The sequence below is a fragment of the Sinohyriopsis cumingii genome, chromosome 3, assembly GCF_028554795.1.
Source record: "Sinohyriopsis cumingii isolate HCF-2022 chromosome 3, ASM2855479v2, whole genome shotgun sequence".
Taxonomy (NCBI): Eukaryota; Metazoa; Mollusca; class Bivalvia; order Unionida; family Unionidae; genus Sinohyriopsis; species Sinohyriopsis cumingii.
The window spans coordinates 11,453,710-11,469,182 of record NC_142963.1 but is presented as its reverse complement, the minus strand read 5'-3'; the positions used below and the strand labels follow the sequence as shown (position 1 = coordinate 11,469,182).

Genomic DNA, 15,473 nt, shown 5'->3' with positions numbered 1-15,473 from the left:
TGGCTGCCATGGTAGCCGTCTTGAGACTCGCTATTGCTACTCATCCAGACAAATGGGGTTTTCACTGCATGAATTTTTGTGAGGTCTATATTGTTCTATGCAATATGTAGATTAATGAAAATGTTGCTCATTTTACCTTCAATATAGCACAGAGTTTAAAATCCTGTATGTATTTCATGAATGGTGGCAAGGATGTGGGGCTTTCATTTATGTACTTCTTGCAGTTTTTGTTTCTGATTTAAGATCTAACCAATAACGTGTTTTAAAGGCAGTTTGAAGATTAAAAGTTCTGATCGCCTTTTGAGGTCATGTCAAAGCTTGCAGCTTTCTGCCTAATTGAGCTTATGAATGATATCACCTCAAAATATCTTTTTCTTTCCAAAACTTAATGCTTTGACTAACTTTGCATAAAAAAAAGAATTTTGTACTGTATATCCAGTTTTTGTGAGCATGTTCACTCAGATGTTAAGAAAATGGTTTTGTTATTAAATTTATCATATTGTAGTTTCTGAAGAATATCGGATACATTTGATGCTTGGCTTTTAAGCATTTAAATAGAAGAAATGGTTTCATCTTGGCTTAGGGCTGTTTCAGTAAATATACTTGGGACCCAGGGAAGGCACCTTTAATGTCATGTAGTCACCCACAGATGTAATTTAGAACTTTGTATCAATTTCATATGAACTCTAAATAATCAGAGTACCCTTCATATATTTCTTAAAAAAGTACCTTCCCTGGGTCCCATTTATTTTAAATGGAACAGCCCCAAATAGAAATTCTCATTTCCATTAGAGATGCTTGTTGCAGTAACATTATTTCATATGTATTATTTCCTGATCCTCAAGAGTAGCATTTTAATGTGACATCATATGATTTGCAGTATCCCTTGTACTTGAAATGACATTGTCTCTACATTGAAACAAGTTGTGTCACGTAATAAAACGATTATAGACCCTTGTTGATGTGAATGTGTAGTTTGATGAGCCAGTAAACCTACTTTGACATATTGTTTGCATTGCTTACTATAAGGTTTAATGGTTTATTAAATTTTGATATAGCTAAGTATTTTACATTATTTAACTCACTTTGAGTAGTTTTAAACATCAAATCTGACGCAAGCAAACATCTTTCTCTCACTCACATACACAAACATGCACCCTTTATTGAGGTACTGGAATCCTGCAGCAGTCTTAAATAATTTTGCTAATTAGCTCAGAACTTGCATTTTTAATACAGGTTTTCACTTACAATATTGTAAGAATTATTAAAATCCCCAAATATAATAAAAAGTGCAGTCAGCAAGTAAATTTGGTTTACAAAAGCTCTTAATATGGAAGTAGAGAAAACTATTGTAGTGTGTTACACATTAGTCTGCTGATGTGCATAGAATAAACACCTCAATAAACCCGAGTCTTTTGGGTAACATTACATTGCTACTGTATGTGTGTGTTGCAAATTTCTTGGTTGTTATTGTTGGCTGTGCAGATAGTAAACCCAAAAAATCCTGCAGAATTTTGTGTGAATATGGGCATTAAAATCTCGAAGGGAGTAGGGTATGTGGGATTTTTCCATTTAAAGTGAACACAAAAGTAGTAATTTATGGTACTTTTGCATCATATCCTCTGTTTCACTGTTGGTTATTATCTTCTTAAGTTAAAAATGCCTGAACTCCCATTTAGACCAAGATGCTAATCCCTACTGGCTGTAGAGTATGTAATTGGTATATCCAGTTAAGTTCTATCTTAAAATAGAGCCGTTAGAGAGTTCTGGATCAGATTTAATAACTTCTGTTATCTGATATTAAAACAATCTGTGTTATGGTCAGATAAATTAAAATGCTTCGACACCAGGGAATCGATATGATTACGGATATCCCTCTTTATTCTCACTTGAAATTCCCTTTTAGAATCACATTCTTGTATTTTGTGCAGGTGATTAAATAGACGACGTGTTTGGTATAGTGTCCTCTTAGTTTAGGCCTCTTGGAGGATGGTGTTCCAAGCACTGACAGATTGGAAGTATTAGTGAATCTCTAGCACAGATTAACTTCTAATCTTCGAGCAATTTTCCTTTTAAGGCCGCACTCTTGGGGCTAGTCAGACACCTTTTTAATTTCATATTTGGAAAGAAGTTTTCTTGCTTCTTTATAAAGCGGAATTGATTGGGATGGTAGTAGCAAACTCTTCACTTCGGGGTGTTCTGTGACTGGTTCTTCCAGTTTTCTCTATTTGTTTGAAGTCTTATTTCTCTTGTATGTGTAGAAGAGCTGGACATGAGTACTGATGCACTCTCGTATAGACTCATTGGGCTCTCAGTGGTTTTGGGATTATGTAGATGGAATCCCGCCGAGGGTCGCCTTCACTTCCGATAGAATATAAATTTAAGGAAGATAATGACTGTTTGGATAAGGAAGTGAACCCTCCATCTGCTGGGGTGCCTTAGTCGCCCCCTGTCCCTGACCAGAACAAATGAATCAACCCTTAGTATTCCCTCTGATGAGTTAGAATAGTAACAAAACTGGTCAGGGACAGGGGGTGACTAGGACACGCCAGCAGACGGGAGGGTTCACATCCACATCAAAACAGTCATTGTCTTCCCTATTATGTCTCTTTTGTTTTATATTTTTTTCTTCCCCCTGATCTTTTTAATATAAACAATATAAACATGGAAGTCATCTGTCTTGGGCTGAGCTATTCAGGAAGTGCAGAGAGTAAGAATGTGCAAGTTCAAGGCAAAATATTACCTTCAGTTCAAACTTTATTCAAGTTTGAATGGGTATCTTACATTTTTACTGTCCTGTTCAAAGTTGCTGATGAGGAGAAACACTTCAACATTTTTTTCAAGATGATGTAACTTGTGGCTTGGGCAGAGAAGAAATGGATACCAGTCTCCAGATATTCAGAGTGCCTGGAAATTTCATGTTGTGAAGAGTAAATTATGCTGATTCATGAAGTTAGAACTTGCGAGTGTAATGAAAGTCACAATAGCGAAGTTGGTAGAGTGATGGAGTTGTACTCAAGGCTTCTGGATTTGATACTTCCGCAGGCAGCCACATTAGTGTGTCCTACGCAGAGGCACCTAGTTCACATTTTCTTGGCCTGACATAATGAACATTGAACATGGAGTTAAAAAAGAAATAAATCAAAATGGAATTTCTTTCATCATCTTTCCATTGACATTGTCAGTGATTATTAACTGGATGTTTTCATTTTGAACATTTTAAATTAGTGGTACTTGCTGCAGGTGTCAATCATGTGCACCATGTTCATTTTGTTCTGCAGCATCGAATGGGCGAGATTCATGGAGTGATTTCCTTCAGGAAGTTTATTTGTAATTATTCAGATCAGCATGGAAGAAACAAGGATTGATTTTCATCATATGCAGTCTCAATTTATTTTTCTTTTCAGGAAATTAAACATGATTTGACATGCATGTTGTAAACTTGTACTTTTTATTTTAAAAGATGATGTCAATGCATGCTTGTTTCAAGTTACTTTTATATTATTGTTATTTCACATCAGTGTACCTGATTTTTATGCTAACAAGAATTTTCAAATGTGGAATAAATATTTAATTTGTACTGAAGGGAGACTTGTGTTTTGTCTATTTGCATGAAGATGTGCCATTACAAAATCACCATCCAACATCACAAGCATGCAGAACAACTTGGGCTTTTTGGTAGGGGCTTTATGTGTCATCTGCTTGCAACAATTAGCCACAGTGTTTGAAGAATTATGAGACACTGACAAGAAGCTGGATCAAGATTAATTCATTTTACTATTGTATTTGTTGTGCTACATCATTATTGAAAAACTGCAGATAAAAATATTATGGCAAAAGCATACTTTTTATTAGACTATCTAGAAAAATAGATTGATTCAAGATAAGTATTTCCTTCTGATTTGTTTAAATAATATAGTGGATCAAAGACACTAAAGTTGTCACTTTGCTGCATCTCTGCTGGTTTTCTTGTGTGAGTGACCATGGTTATTTGACATACTTGTACTAGTTGGCTGGTTTTCTTGTGTGAGTGACCATGGTTATTTGACATATTTGTACTAGTTGGCTGGTTTTCTTGTGTGAGTGACCATGGTTATTTGACATACTTGTACTAGTTGGCCTTGATATAAAGCTGATACAGAAAAGCTCAAAATAATCCAAACTAATGTGATGAAGGATATTGAGATTGGCTAGATTTCAGGTGCTTATGGTGATTGAAAATTATGAACTTTGCAAATTAGTTTACCTGAAGAAAAAATGCAAGACTGTTATCTTTAAAAAATTTAATTGAAAAACTACTAGAATAATCTGGTTATAAATCACTTTGTTCTTGTTACATACTTGAATATGTAGTTTGATGAAAAGCTACTCAAATAATTTGGTTATAAATCACTTTGTTCTTGTTACATACTTGAATATGTAGTTTGATGAAAAGCTACTCAAATAATTTGGTTATAAATCACTTTGTTCTTGTTACATACTTGAATATGTAGTTTGATGAAAAGCTACTGAAATAATTTGGTTATAAATCACTTTGTTCTTGTTACATACTTGAATATGTAGTTTGATGAAAAGCTACTCAAATAATTTGGTTATAAATCACTTTGTTCTTTATCTTGCAGGACTACAGGCTTGCATTTATTTGGTTATCTTCAGATTTATATAACTTCCCTTTTAATCAGCTCTGTATAGTCCAGATTGTAATGATGTGACATCATACCACATATATAGACATTTATCACGAGATTTCTATTTCATTTTGAATTTATCCTGCTAGGGCAGAACCCAACCCCAAAATTCCTCAAAATACCTTTTTTGTTTCCTTTAGGTATTAGAAAATCTATTATGTTAGCTAGTAATCAGTTAAATTGTAATACAGAAAGATATTCCTTGATGGGGTCAGTTTTACCATATCCTTGTTTACCAGTACTCTTTTTCGTGGTACATAAATTTGTGGATATTAATTTTGAAATTAATGGAATTGAAATATGCCCTGAAGACTTGAACATTTCTGACTGTGCAGTGCTTTTGTGTGTAGACACGGACACACACAATATTTTGAGAGGTTTGAAATGAGATTAAGCACATGGAAATGAAGCAGTATTTAGCAGGGCACAATGTCAAAATTGCATACATGGCCTCAAGATAAAACACATAACAATATTAATTTATATATTATATTATTCATCAAATTCAAGCAGAGGGGAGTTTATTATATGCATTAGTATTTTTCTTTCTCATGGAGTAAATGCATGCTAACACAAAAACATGAATGTTAATTAGCTTTTTAATTCCTATGATGCTGTTACACAGAATAAAATCTACTTGTACGTAAATCTAAAAGGCTCATCCACAGCAGCTTTGACTAGCTCAAGGTGAAACCGCTGTAACAACTCGGGGTACAAGATGGAGTAAGGTAACCTGGCTGATCAGATTTTATTTTCTTGGCATCTTGATGACCATCTTCAACATGGCCAGGGCAGTATCGCCATTATCTGATGGTACCTGAAGTAAAACAACATGGAGTTTATTTTGTTAAAAAGGCTGTTCCAGTAAAACATACACTTTGGGAAAGGCACTTTCAGTGTGGAGTAGTCACACCAGCAGATGCAATTTAGAATTTTGTGTCATTTTAATATGAACTCGGTGAATACCCTTGCATATTGTTTTGAAAAATGTGCCTTTCCTAGATACCATAAATGTTTAAATGGAACAGAGTTAATCTTTGTTTTTCTTTAAATTTAAAAACTTTTTTGTTTTATTTTAGCAAGCAAGTTTTTAATGTGTTGATATAGTTGATAATTGTGTAGCACTTTAATAAAGGTACTATGCAATGGCTTGCATGTACAGAATAGGAAGATATTTATGTTTCATCTTCATATTTACTTTTATTATGATAGAGTGTCAAAGAATTGCCAGGTAAAAACTGTAGTGTGTATGTATTTGATGTATTGATAATGAATCGCAATAATTATCCGGTGTATTATGCTGTCAAAAGAACAAATGGCACAGACCCAATGGCATAGTTATCAGCAAGTTCTTGTCTTTGTCGATGATTAAGTGCACAGTATGTATGGTAAATGCTTACCATGTGTCCAGCATCCAGTATCCAGTAAAAGGAGAAGTTTTTGGCTGATTGGACAAAGCCAGATGTTAGTTTTGTAGTAGGATTCAATACCGGTATCCTTGTAGCTTTCCTAAAGTCCTCAGCAATATCCAGACGGTATACCCAGGCCTCAGTTCCTGATTGAAATAAACAGAATATTATCCAGACGGTATACCCAGGCCTCAGTTCCTGACTAAAATAAACAATATTATCCAGACGGTATACCCAGGCCTCAGTTTCTGATTGAAATAAACAATATTATCCAGATGGAATACCCAGGCCTCAGTTCCTGATTGAAATAAACATAATATTGAATGAAATTTAAAGCTCAGTGAAATGAGAGAGATGTTCCTTGTATTAAAAATTAAAATATATATAAATGAACAAGAATACAAGCTATGTATACATAAAAGTGCAGTGAAACCTATCTTTGAAAGTCACAAGGGATAGTACAGTTTTTCTTCCTCATTCACAGGTATCCTTTATAGAGAGATCTAATATGCAAGCAAAGTTGCTTCTAAAAGTTCCTGTATGAGTAGGTGTTCTTTATATGGAGATGTCTCCATTTCAGATATGATCTATAATCTTTTTCTGTAAGCTTGCACACGAATATGCACACCATGGATTCACCATTATTCATGTAGACTGGAAAACTTCATTTTATAACCATAAATGTTAGTGTCAACTAAAGGGTCATTTTTCACACAACCAGATATTGTTAAGTGCTGATAAAAAGGGTAATTTATAATACCACAACAAATTTAAGTCAACTAAAGGGTCATTTTTCACACAACCAGATATTGTTAAGTGCTGATAAAAAGGGTAATTTATAATACCACAACAAATTTAAGTTTTGACAAAAGGGTTGTTTTCCAAACAAGCACAAATTTAGGTTATGAGAAAAGGGTTGAATTTCAGACCACTGCAAGGGTTGTTTTTCACAGGACCACAGATTGATGTGCCAATGGTTAACTTTTTCAAACAACCACGAAGTGATGAGACTATGGTAATTTTTCACATCACTAAAAAGATGTGTATCTATGAAAATGAATTATAACCAGCAGTTCACTCATACATAACCCATCAAGTCTGGATAATTGGCATTTAACTGTGTAGATGGAAATATCAACATTTGTAAAAACACATTTAAAAATGCATGAATTGTTATGAACATGTGTAAAAAGATGGTTATAGTCAACCCAGTGCTCAGCAAAATACCAAGTTTTGCCTGCAAAAGTAAAGCCAGGTACAATGCTTGGACCAATGCCATTTCTGTAGAGGAATAAAATATAAGAAAATGGGAAACTGATGACTTTCATCATGTAATAAATCAAATTTTTATATTTCTCTTTTTCATTGCCATTTGTATATCTTCTTTAATAAGCTAAATTTGAAATGAGCACTTGTAAAATCGTCTTTTGAAGCATAGCATGAAATAAGTCATTTTGCATTTTATTCCATAAAGTATTATGGTAGATAGACTGAATACTCTGTGCACTGTTTCTGCAGGGATGACTATCAATTGAAAATTCAGTATCGTCTACAATTGTGACCATTGTGGATCATGACCATTGACCCTCGTATCTCTGATATTCCACGTTTTCTAAAAAAAATAAATGCATGAATGAGAATTCAGAATCCTCTGTTGTAAACGAGATGCTGTACATGTACAAATCTTTTTAAAAATCAAACATGGTGCTGAAAAGATTTCAGTGTTGGTGACGTCCATAAAATGGGTTCAGCCAATGTGGTATGTGAGCTTGCACTAGCTTCCCGTAGGTTGGTGGTTCTTGCTGCCACCAATTATATTGGCTGCCTTGTATATGCCATCAAGCTCTGAAATAAATGGTGTTAAACAACAACTAGTTGGAGAGAATCTAGCATTTATAAAACCAGTCAACAGCTGAAATCCTGAGGAATAAAATTGCATTGTTCACTATTTCTGTTAGCCAGATGTGACCAATTTTATAACGGACTGGGAACAAAAGAAGATAAATTTATATTGTTGCTAGTTGTCCCTGAATAATAATGCCAATGTGACCTTGAATTTAGAGTACGTGTCCACAGATTGCCAAAAATCTTTTCCTCATGCAAGTGCCCAAAGTCACAAACAGAAGATACAGTTAGTTGAGAAGACAGTTCACTCTGAAATAATAGCTGATTGTGTAGCGATACTACACCTTTGAGTACAAACATTGGATGATGGAATGATGTATGTATATTTTAGAGGACACACATTGGATGATGGAATGAGATGTTGTATGTATGCTATTTTAGCGATACTACACCTTAGAGGACACACTGGATGATGGCATGAGATAATGTATGTATATTTTAGCGATACTACACCTTAAAGGACACACATTGGATGATGGAATGAGATGATGTATGTATGATATTTTAGCGATACTACACCTTAGAGGATACACATTGGATGATGGAATGAGATCATGTATGATATTTTAGAGGACACATTGGATGATGGAATGAGATGATGTATGTATGATATTTTAGCGATACTACACCTTAGAGGACACATTGGATGATGGAATGAGATAATGTATGTATATTTTAGCGATACTACACCTTAAAGGACACACATTGGATGATGGAATGAGATAATGTATGTATGATATTTTAGCTATACTACACCTTAGAGGACACATTGGATGATGGAATGAGATAATGTATGATATTTTAGCGATACTACACCTTAGAGGATACACATTGGATGATGGAATGAGATAATGTATGTATATTTTAGCGATACTACACCTTAAAGGACACATTGGATGATGGAATGAGATGTTGTATGTATGATATTTTAGCGATACTACACCTTAGAGGACACACATTGGATGATGGAATGAGATAATGTACGTATGATATTTTAGCTATACTACACCTTAGAGGACACACATTGGATGATGGAATGAGATAATGTACGTATGATATTTTAGCTATACTACACCTTAGAGGACACACATTGGATGATGGAATGAGATAATGTATGTATATTTTAGCGATACTACACCTTAGAGGATACACATTGGATGATGGAATGAGATAATGTATGTATATTTTAGCGATACTACACCTTAAAGGACACACATTGGATGATGGAATGAGATAATGTATGTATGATATTTTAGCGATACTACACCTTAGAGGACACACATTGGATGATGGAATGAGATGTTGTATGTATGTATATTTTAGCGATACTACACCTTAAAGGACACACATTGGATGATGGAATGAGATAATGTATGTATGATATTTTAGCGATACTACACCTTAGAGGACACATTGGATGATGGAATGAGATCATGTATGATATTTTAGCAAAATCACGTTTTCAAATCAAGAATGTAAATGTTTTGAACTTTCTCACAGCATAGTGCACAGATGGAAGCAGGTTTGTGAAAATGTTGTAATGCAAATGTATAATCCATTTTAAATAGTAACAGGGTTGCTGTACGTCCTGTTTTTTTTTTCTGGATATGTCCTTCTTTTTGGTCCTTAATTCTCTATACTGCTACAGATACACTCTCTTCTTTTTTAAAAGTTCAAATATGGTAACCACAAATAGTGCTCATTATTGACTAACACTTCAAAGTCATTTCATTATTACCTCAAACTCGCATGCCATAAATTCAAACACAAGTCAAATCTGTGAAAATACTGACTATGAAGATCTAGCATGCTAAGCTTCCACCATGATGCACCTGAAAATTTCATTCCCTTTGATGCAGAATCTGTCATTATAAAATGTGAACTGACACAGTGCAAGTAATTCTGATAAGTTACAAGGGGACATCCATAAAGTAAACAAAAATCGGCCACTTTCGACTCCCCCCCCCCCACTGGGTGGCACAGCATACAGTTTGTTTTGTAACTCCCACCCCCACGTGTATGTATGCTTGCGAGTCACCCCACTCCCCCCATACTTTAACCAGAGTTAGGACAATTAAATTTTTATCGGTAGAATTTGCATTTTATCCCATAAACTGACTGTTACTGGCTTGTTACAACTGCATTACAGACTAAGATATTAGAACAAACATAATAAAGAAGCTTATGCAGCATGTTGACCCCCCCCCCGGACACTGTGTGCAGAACGTACATACTTTTTAACAGTCCACCCCTTCCCCCCACCCCATATGCAGGTGTATGCTTTTGTTAAACCTCCCATGCCCTCCATGCATATGTAATTTATGGATGTACCTTCAAGGAAAACCAGTTACTCTCTCAGAAGGAGTTTGTCTTATTCCGGATTATCATTTTCTCTAAAGTGACAGCTGGACAACCAGCATTGCAAATCTGTCAGCCCCTAGTTCATTTGTGAAGTCAGCAACAAAAGAAGTGGCCTGCAAAGTAATGGGCAGTCATAGAGTAAACAACATAAATAGCCACAGAGTAAACCTAACACAAATAGCCACAGAGCAAACCTAACACAAATAGCCACAGAGTAAACCTAACACAAATAGCCTTGAAATATGAAGGAGTTGCACATTTTTGGAGGCATAGAATGTATGTCAAGTCACACTTGCCAAAAAAGAAGTCCATCGTATAATTCTTTTAATAAGACTGGCAGCAGACTATTAAGACTTGGCACCTACATGGTGTGGGTAGAAATGCTAGCACATAGTCCCACTCTACAAAGCCACCAATTCTGCAGCAGCGTAATGGCCTTTCTGGAGGGTAATCACAGATGTGAGTAAAAAATGAAAGATCAAATAAGAATAGCGTAACTAATTTTTTATTATTTAATATTAATATATTCATTTAAAGTACATGTGCATATTATGGAAAAAATGTGATACAATTTATATTAATGTTATTCAAAATAGGTTTAAAAATTATAAATTGTAAAACCATTCAAAAACATTGGCAATAAAATTGGGGGAACAAACACTTGGTTATAAATATACCCTGTTTATCCCATTTTCCAACTTCTCTAAAATGTTTAACTTTATTTGAACCATTGTTAGATGTTAAATTTTGCAACAATGATCATACAAAATGCCTTTAGTCTTAAAATTTTTATGTCACTTTTTCTTCTAAACTGAGACTGATGACATTTTCTACTTTTCTGCATTAAAATTATTCTGCCACTGATATATATACCACTATCAAACTAATATGTAACTATTATGTGAAATGTTAAGTGTTTACAAGGTGAGCCTGCCTATCAACTGGTTATAATCAGGTACCCCTTCAAGTACCTTTCATAATCTCTGACAGCCAAGTCACAACTGGTAACAGGCCATTTTTGCTTCATGATAACTGGATGTTATTCTGAACTGAGCTGAACAAATATCATGTTTCTGATATGTTGGCATTATGCGTCTTGATAATTATATGTGGTAATTACCCAGTAATTAATGTGAGAAAAACTTAATCTAAGGAATATACATCAGTAAGGATGATCAGATTCTTACCTCTTTGTACGGATTTAAGTTGAGTACTTATTAGCATGTTGGAACACATGTCAAAGTTGAATTTAGAAATAAATATTCTCAATATTTTCATCTTCAAACCTGGACAAGTGTCCATTTACGAGGGGTAAATTTCTGCATCAGTATGCTGGTTGGGTAGCCAGTCTAGGAAAGTACTTTTGAACACAAACTCATTGGTGGTGCCAAGGAATTCAGTCCATAAAATGGGGTGGGGAATGCAAAATGGGGACAACTGTGTTGAGATTTATCTGATCAATGTTTAGTTGTTTTACTGGTAGAATGGAATCTAGGTTTTTTATGCCTTTATGTACTAAACAAATAACCAAATGAGTCACATCTACAATAAAATCAATGCAAATCTTGCCAACAACTCGGCTGGACTTTTGGCAGAGTCCCTTGAGATGCTGCTGATTAAGTCTAACCTGGGGTGGGCCGATACAGAATGTATACATGAGGAACTATGCTGGATTCAACAGCTAGTGACTTTTACGTGAGGAACTATGCTGAATTCAACAGCTAGGGACATCGGTCTAAATGAAAAAAAAGATAAAAATGTCCTATGTAGTCTTGTCAGTATTTAAGTCAGTTGGAACCATATGCAGATCTTTGCTACAAATTGTATCCTGTAAATATTTCTCAATTCTACATGAAATTATAGTTTGTTGTCTTCACTATCCCCCAATAACAGTCTTGTGATTTTTTTAAATTCCTTCCCTGACAAAGCAGTATGAGAATAATTCCAATTCCCCAAAACGGGGACCTATTGTAAGGATTTCCAGGAGGGTTGAGATACAGCTCTCACACTTTTTATAACACACAATGTGGCATGACCTCCATTTTCTAAACAAGTACCCACCAACCACCTCCAGTGTGCAGGTTCTTCTTAATGAATTTGAGGTGATTCCATGATTTGTCAAGAATGTGTACTCGTGTCAGCATGATTAGTTTTCTTTAGAACTTAGAAATGGATGCTGAAGTACAGAGAATTATTTTGACTAGAGTACAGTGTATGGCACGTGGTACAGTTGTCTACATACACACTGCCTGGGCATGGTTGACACTGGAGATTACTGACCAACGAACAGTCTCAATGAGATGAACCTTTGGTCAAGGTAAGCCTGTAACTAAACAGTCCAGTAAATCTTATTTTCTCATAATTTTCACAACCATGGCCTTGGATGTTAAGATACCATAATCTGTAGTTTCTTTATCAAAAACAGTACAAGCCATCCACAAAGGTTGGGTAAAGAAATTACTCTAGACCAAAAGCCATACTGCAAAATCCCATTTTTATTGGAGTCACAATGGCCTTGATATTTGACCTCAAAATCATTAGGCCTCGACCATACCTTATGTGTAAGACCTCCTTAAAATGAGCTTGATGTGCATGGACAAGAACTAAATTTATTATCATCAACCCAAACAACTTCCTTTGTGTCTAGATAATTCCTGTCATAATAAAAATTAATCATTTTCCCAAAATATTTGGCCTGAAAAATTGAAATCCTAATTGCCATGCTTGTCTATTTGATGTGCCAAGCTCGTGGTCAGAAGAGGGTGAGGTAGGTAAACCAGCTTGCATTAATCCTTGCTTGCCAATAAAGAATGTTCTGCCATTGGCGGTATGTCTCATTCACTAAAAACATACCACTAAAATGTGGCCCAGTACTACGTATTGATGCTATTTCATAATATAGACATTGTCTTTGACAACAGATTGTATCACACAAAATCATAAATGTCCATATTTAACTTCTGGAAATACTGAGACCGCATGGTCTTAAACTAAGCAACAGAAAAGAGCAAAAACTATCAAGTTTTGCAAATTTCAACAAATAATTTATTTCCCTTGAATACAGTTAAAGTTTAAGAAGAATTTACTGTATTGTGAACTAAATCCCAGACTCCTAAAAGTCTTATCATCATGTCGAAATGTATAAAGTTCCAACTAAATTCCAGTGGTATTCCCAAAAAGTTCCAATATTGAATGTGTTCATGTGCCTGTTGTCCCAAGTGCGGTAATGTGTCAATGGCCTGGAGTGTAATGATGTATTAAAAAAATATAGTCTAAAATGTCCTTGTGGGAGTTAACTTTAATTCCAAAGTTTCTGTCCAAGATGAGCACAATAAGACTTCAGATGTTAAGGCAAGAATGAGGAATTCCTAGATAAACTAGATTACATATCCATCTACTTAACATCTGTTGCAACTTCTAGACATTCTAGAAATTTCTAGGGTCAGAATCAAGACTATCTTTTAACTCAAATTCAGGTAAACATGTTTACGTTAATATTGATTTGAATATTTAAACCACACGTAGAGAGAAAATCGCAGTTATGTGTTTGGCTGTTCACAAAATCAATGTCCCTAGTAACGTTCACTTGATTTTGGTCCAAGATTAATTACAAAATACAATAATCATAACACCTCCCCTTTTAAAGAAAATAAAGCATTCTTTTAAATATTAGTCAAATATACATGTGATTAGAAATTACATAAGAAGAAGTCTTATGAATGACACAAAAATACATGAAGCAATATAATACTTCTATCCATTAGATCATCTTTTCCCTTGATGTGCCTACAATATTGTATTCCTGGAACATCAAGCTCCACCTTAAAAATAAGATTTTGTTTTTCATCTTGCCAATGACAATGTAAGGGGGTTGTAATCACTGAATACAATAATCAGAAAAGGAGCTGAACTAATACACTTAAAAAAAGTGTTGAGAAGCCAATATCAAAGCCAACATTCCTTCTGAATTGTTGGAATAATTTCTCTGGTGCTTGTTTAATTATTTTAGAAAAATGGTACTCGGGATGATCTACACAATGTTTTTCTTCTTGAATCAATACTCCACCAACACTAAATCACTTGCATTGACATTGTGTGTGTATATTTGGATTTTTAATATAGCTTAAAATTTTTCTCTCAGTCATTTCATTACGATGTGGCAGGTTACAGCGATGTCTAGCACTGGGACATCATCTTGCAGACATGTAGCATTATGTTCCACCCAGGAACATTATCGTCACACTAGGCTGACCAGTCCTAACACTAACCTCTTAATGCTGAGCGCCTAGTGAGGCAGCTGTTAGTACCATATTTACAAGTCTTTGTAATGACTTTGCCAGGATTTGAACCTGCATCCGAGGAAGATCTCTAACCACTATGCTACCAGAGTGGTCCATTGACATTGTAAATGATTGACTGAAATTTGGAGCTGAACAAACTGGTGCTTTCTAAAGTATCAAATTGTCAAAAATCTCCTCACATTTTTCTGACCAATGGGTTTTGGTTTTCTTGCTCAACATTTTGGTCAAGGGTTCAATAATTATGGAAAAATTAGTAGAAAATTTCTCATATTATCCAGCCATAAAAAAAAAAATCAGATCAGCTTGTTTTTACTAAATTCAGAAATTCAGAGATAGCTTTAACCTTAACTTCTATAGGTTTAATTTGTCCATGTCCTACAACATGTCCTAGAAATATAATAAAAGAACAGCAAAACTCACTTTTACTTACATTGTCAAATTTGCATCTCTGAGTCTACCAAAGAATTTCCAAATGATTTGCAAGTGATCTTTCTATGTGTCGATGATGATGATGATGTCATTGATTAAGCATCACAATTATCTAGACTAGATATAATTATGTTCATTAAGCATTCGAAAGTACATGGCAAACCTTTCATCCCAAATGGCATCACTTTATACTGATAAAGTCCATCTCTAGTTATGAATGCCAAAATATCCTTTGCATACTCAGTGAGATTTTGCCAGGATCCTTTCAAAAAGGTCAAATGTGACAATTTGCATTGCCAATTTTGTCCATGCAGTCATCTATTCTTGGCAATGGAAATGAATCTGTTTTGGTGACACTGTTCACTTTACTATAATCAGTG

At 34.8% G+C, this 15,473-nt stretch overlaps 1 protein-coding gene across 3 annotated transcripts in view; it reads right to left on the bottom strand.

The window, feature by feature from the left end:
• Positions 1-5,273: 5,273 nt before the first annotated feature.
• Positions 5,274-15,473, bottom strand: part of LOC149802457 (retinoid-inducible serine carboxypeptidase-like) — a 75,029-nt gene continuing 64,829 nt past the window's right edge. For 2 of the 3 annotated variants that reach the window (XM_089951692.1, XM_089951693.1), the window contains 2 exons: positions 6,089-6,243; positions 5,274-5,505 (listed from right to left, as the gene is read on the bottom strand). In XM_089951692.1, coding sequence (XP_089807818.1) covers positions 5,437-5,505; positions 6,089-6,243 — 224 coding nt within the window. In that variant the 3' untranslated portion in view covers positions 5,274-5,436. Of the gene's footprint in view, positions 5,506-6,088; positions 6,244-10,388; positions 10,477-15,473 lie in introns of those variants that run through there. The other variant, XM_089951694.1, reaches the window with a different exon arrangement.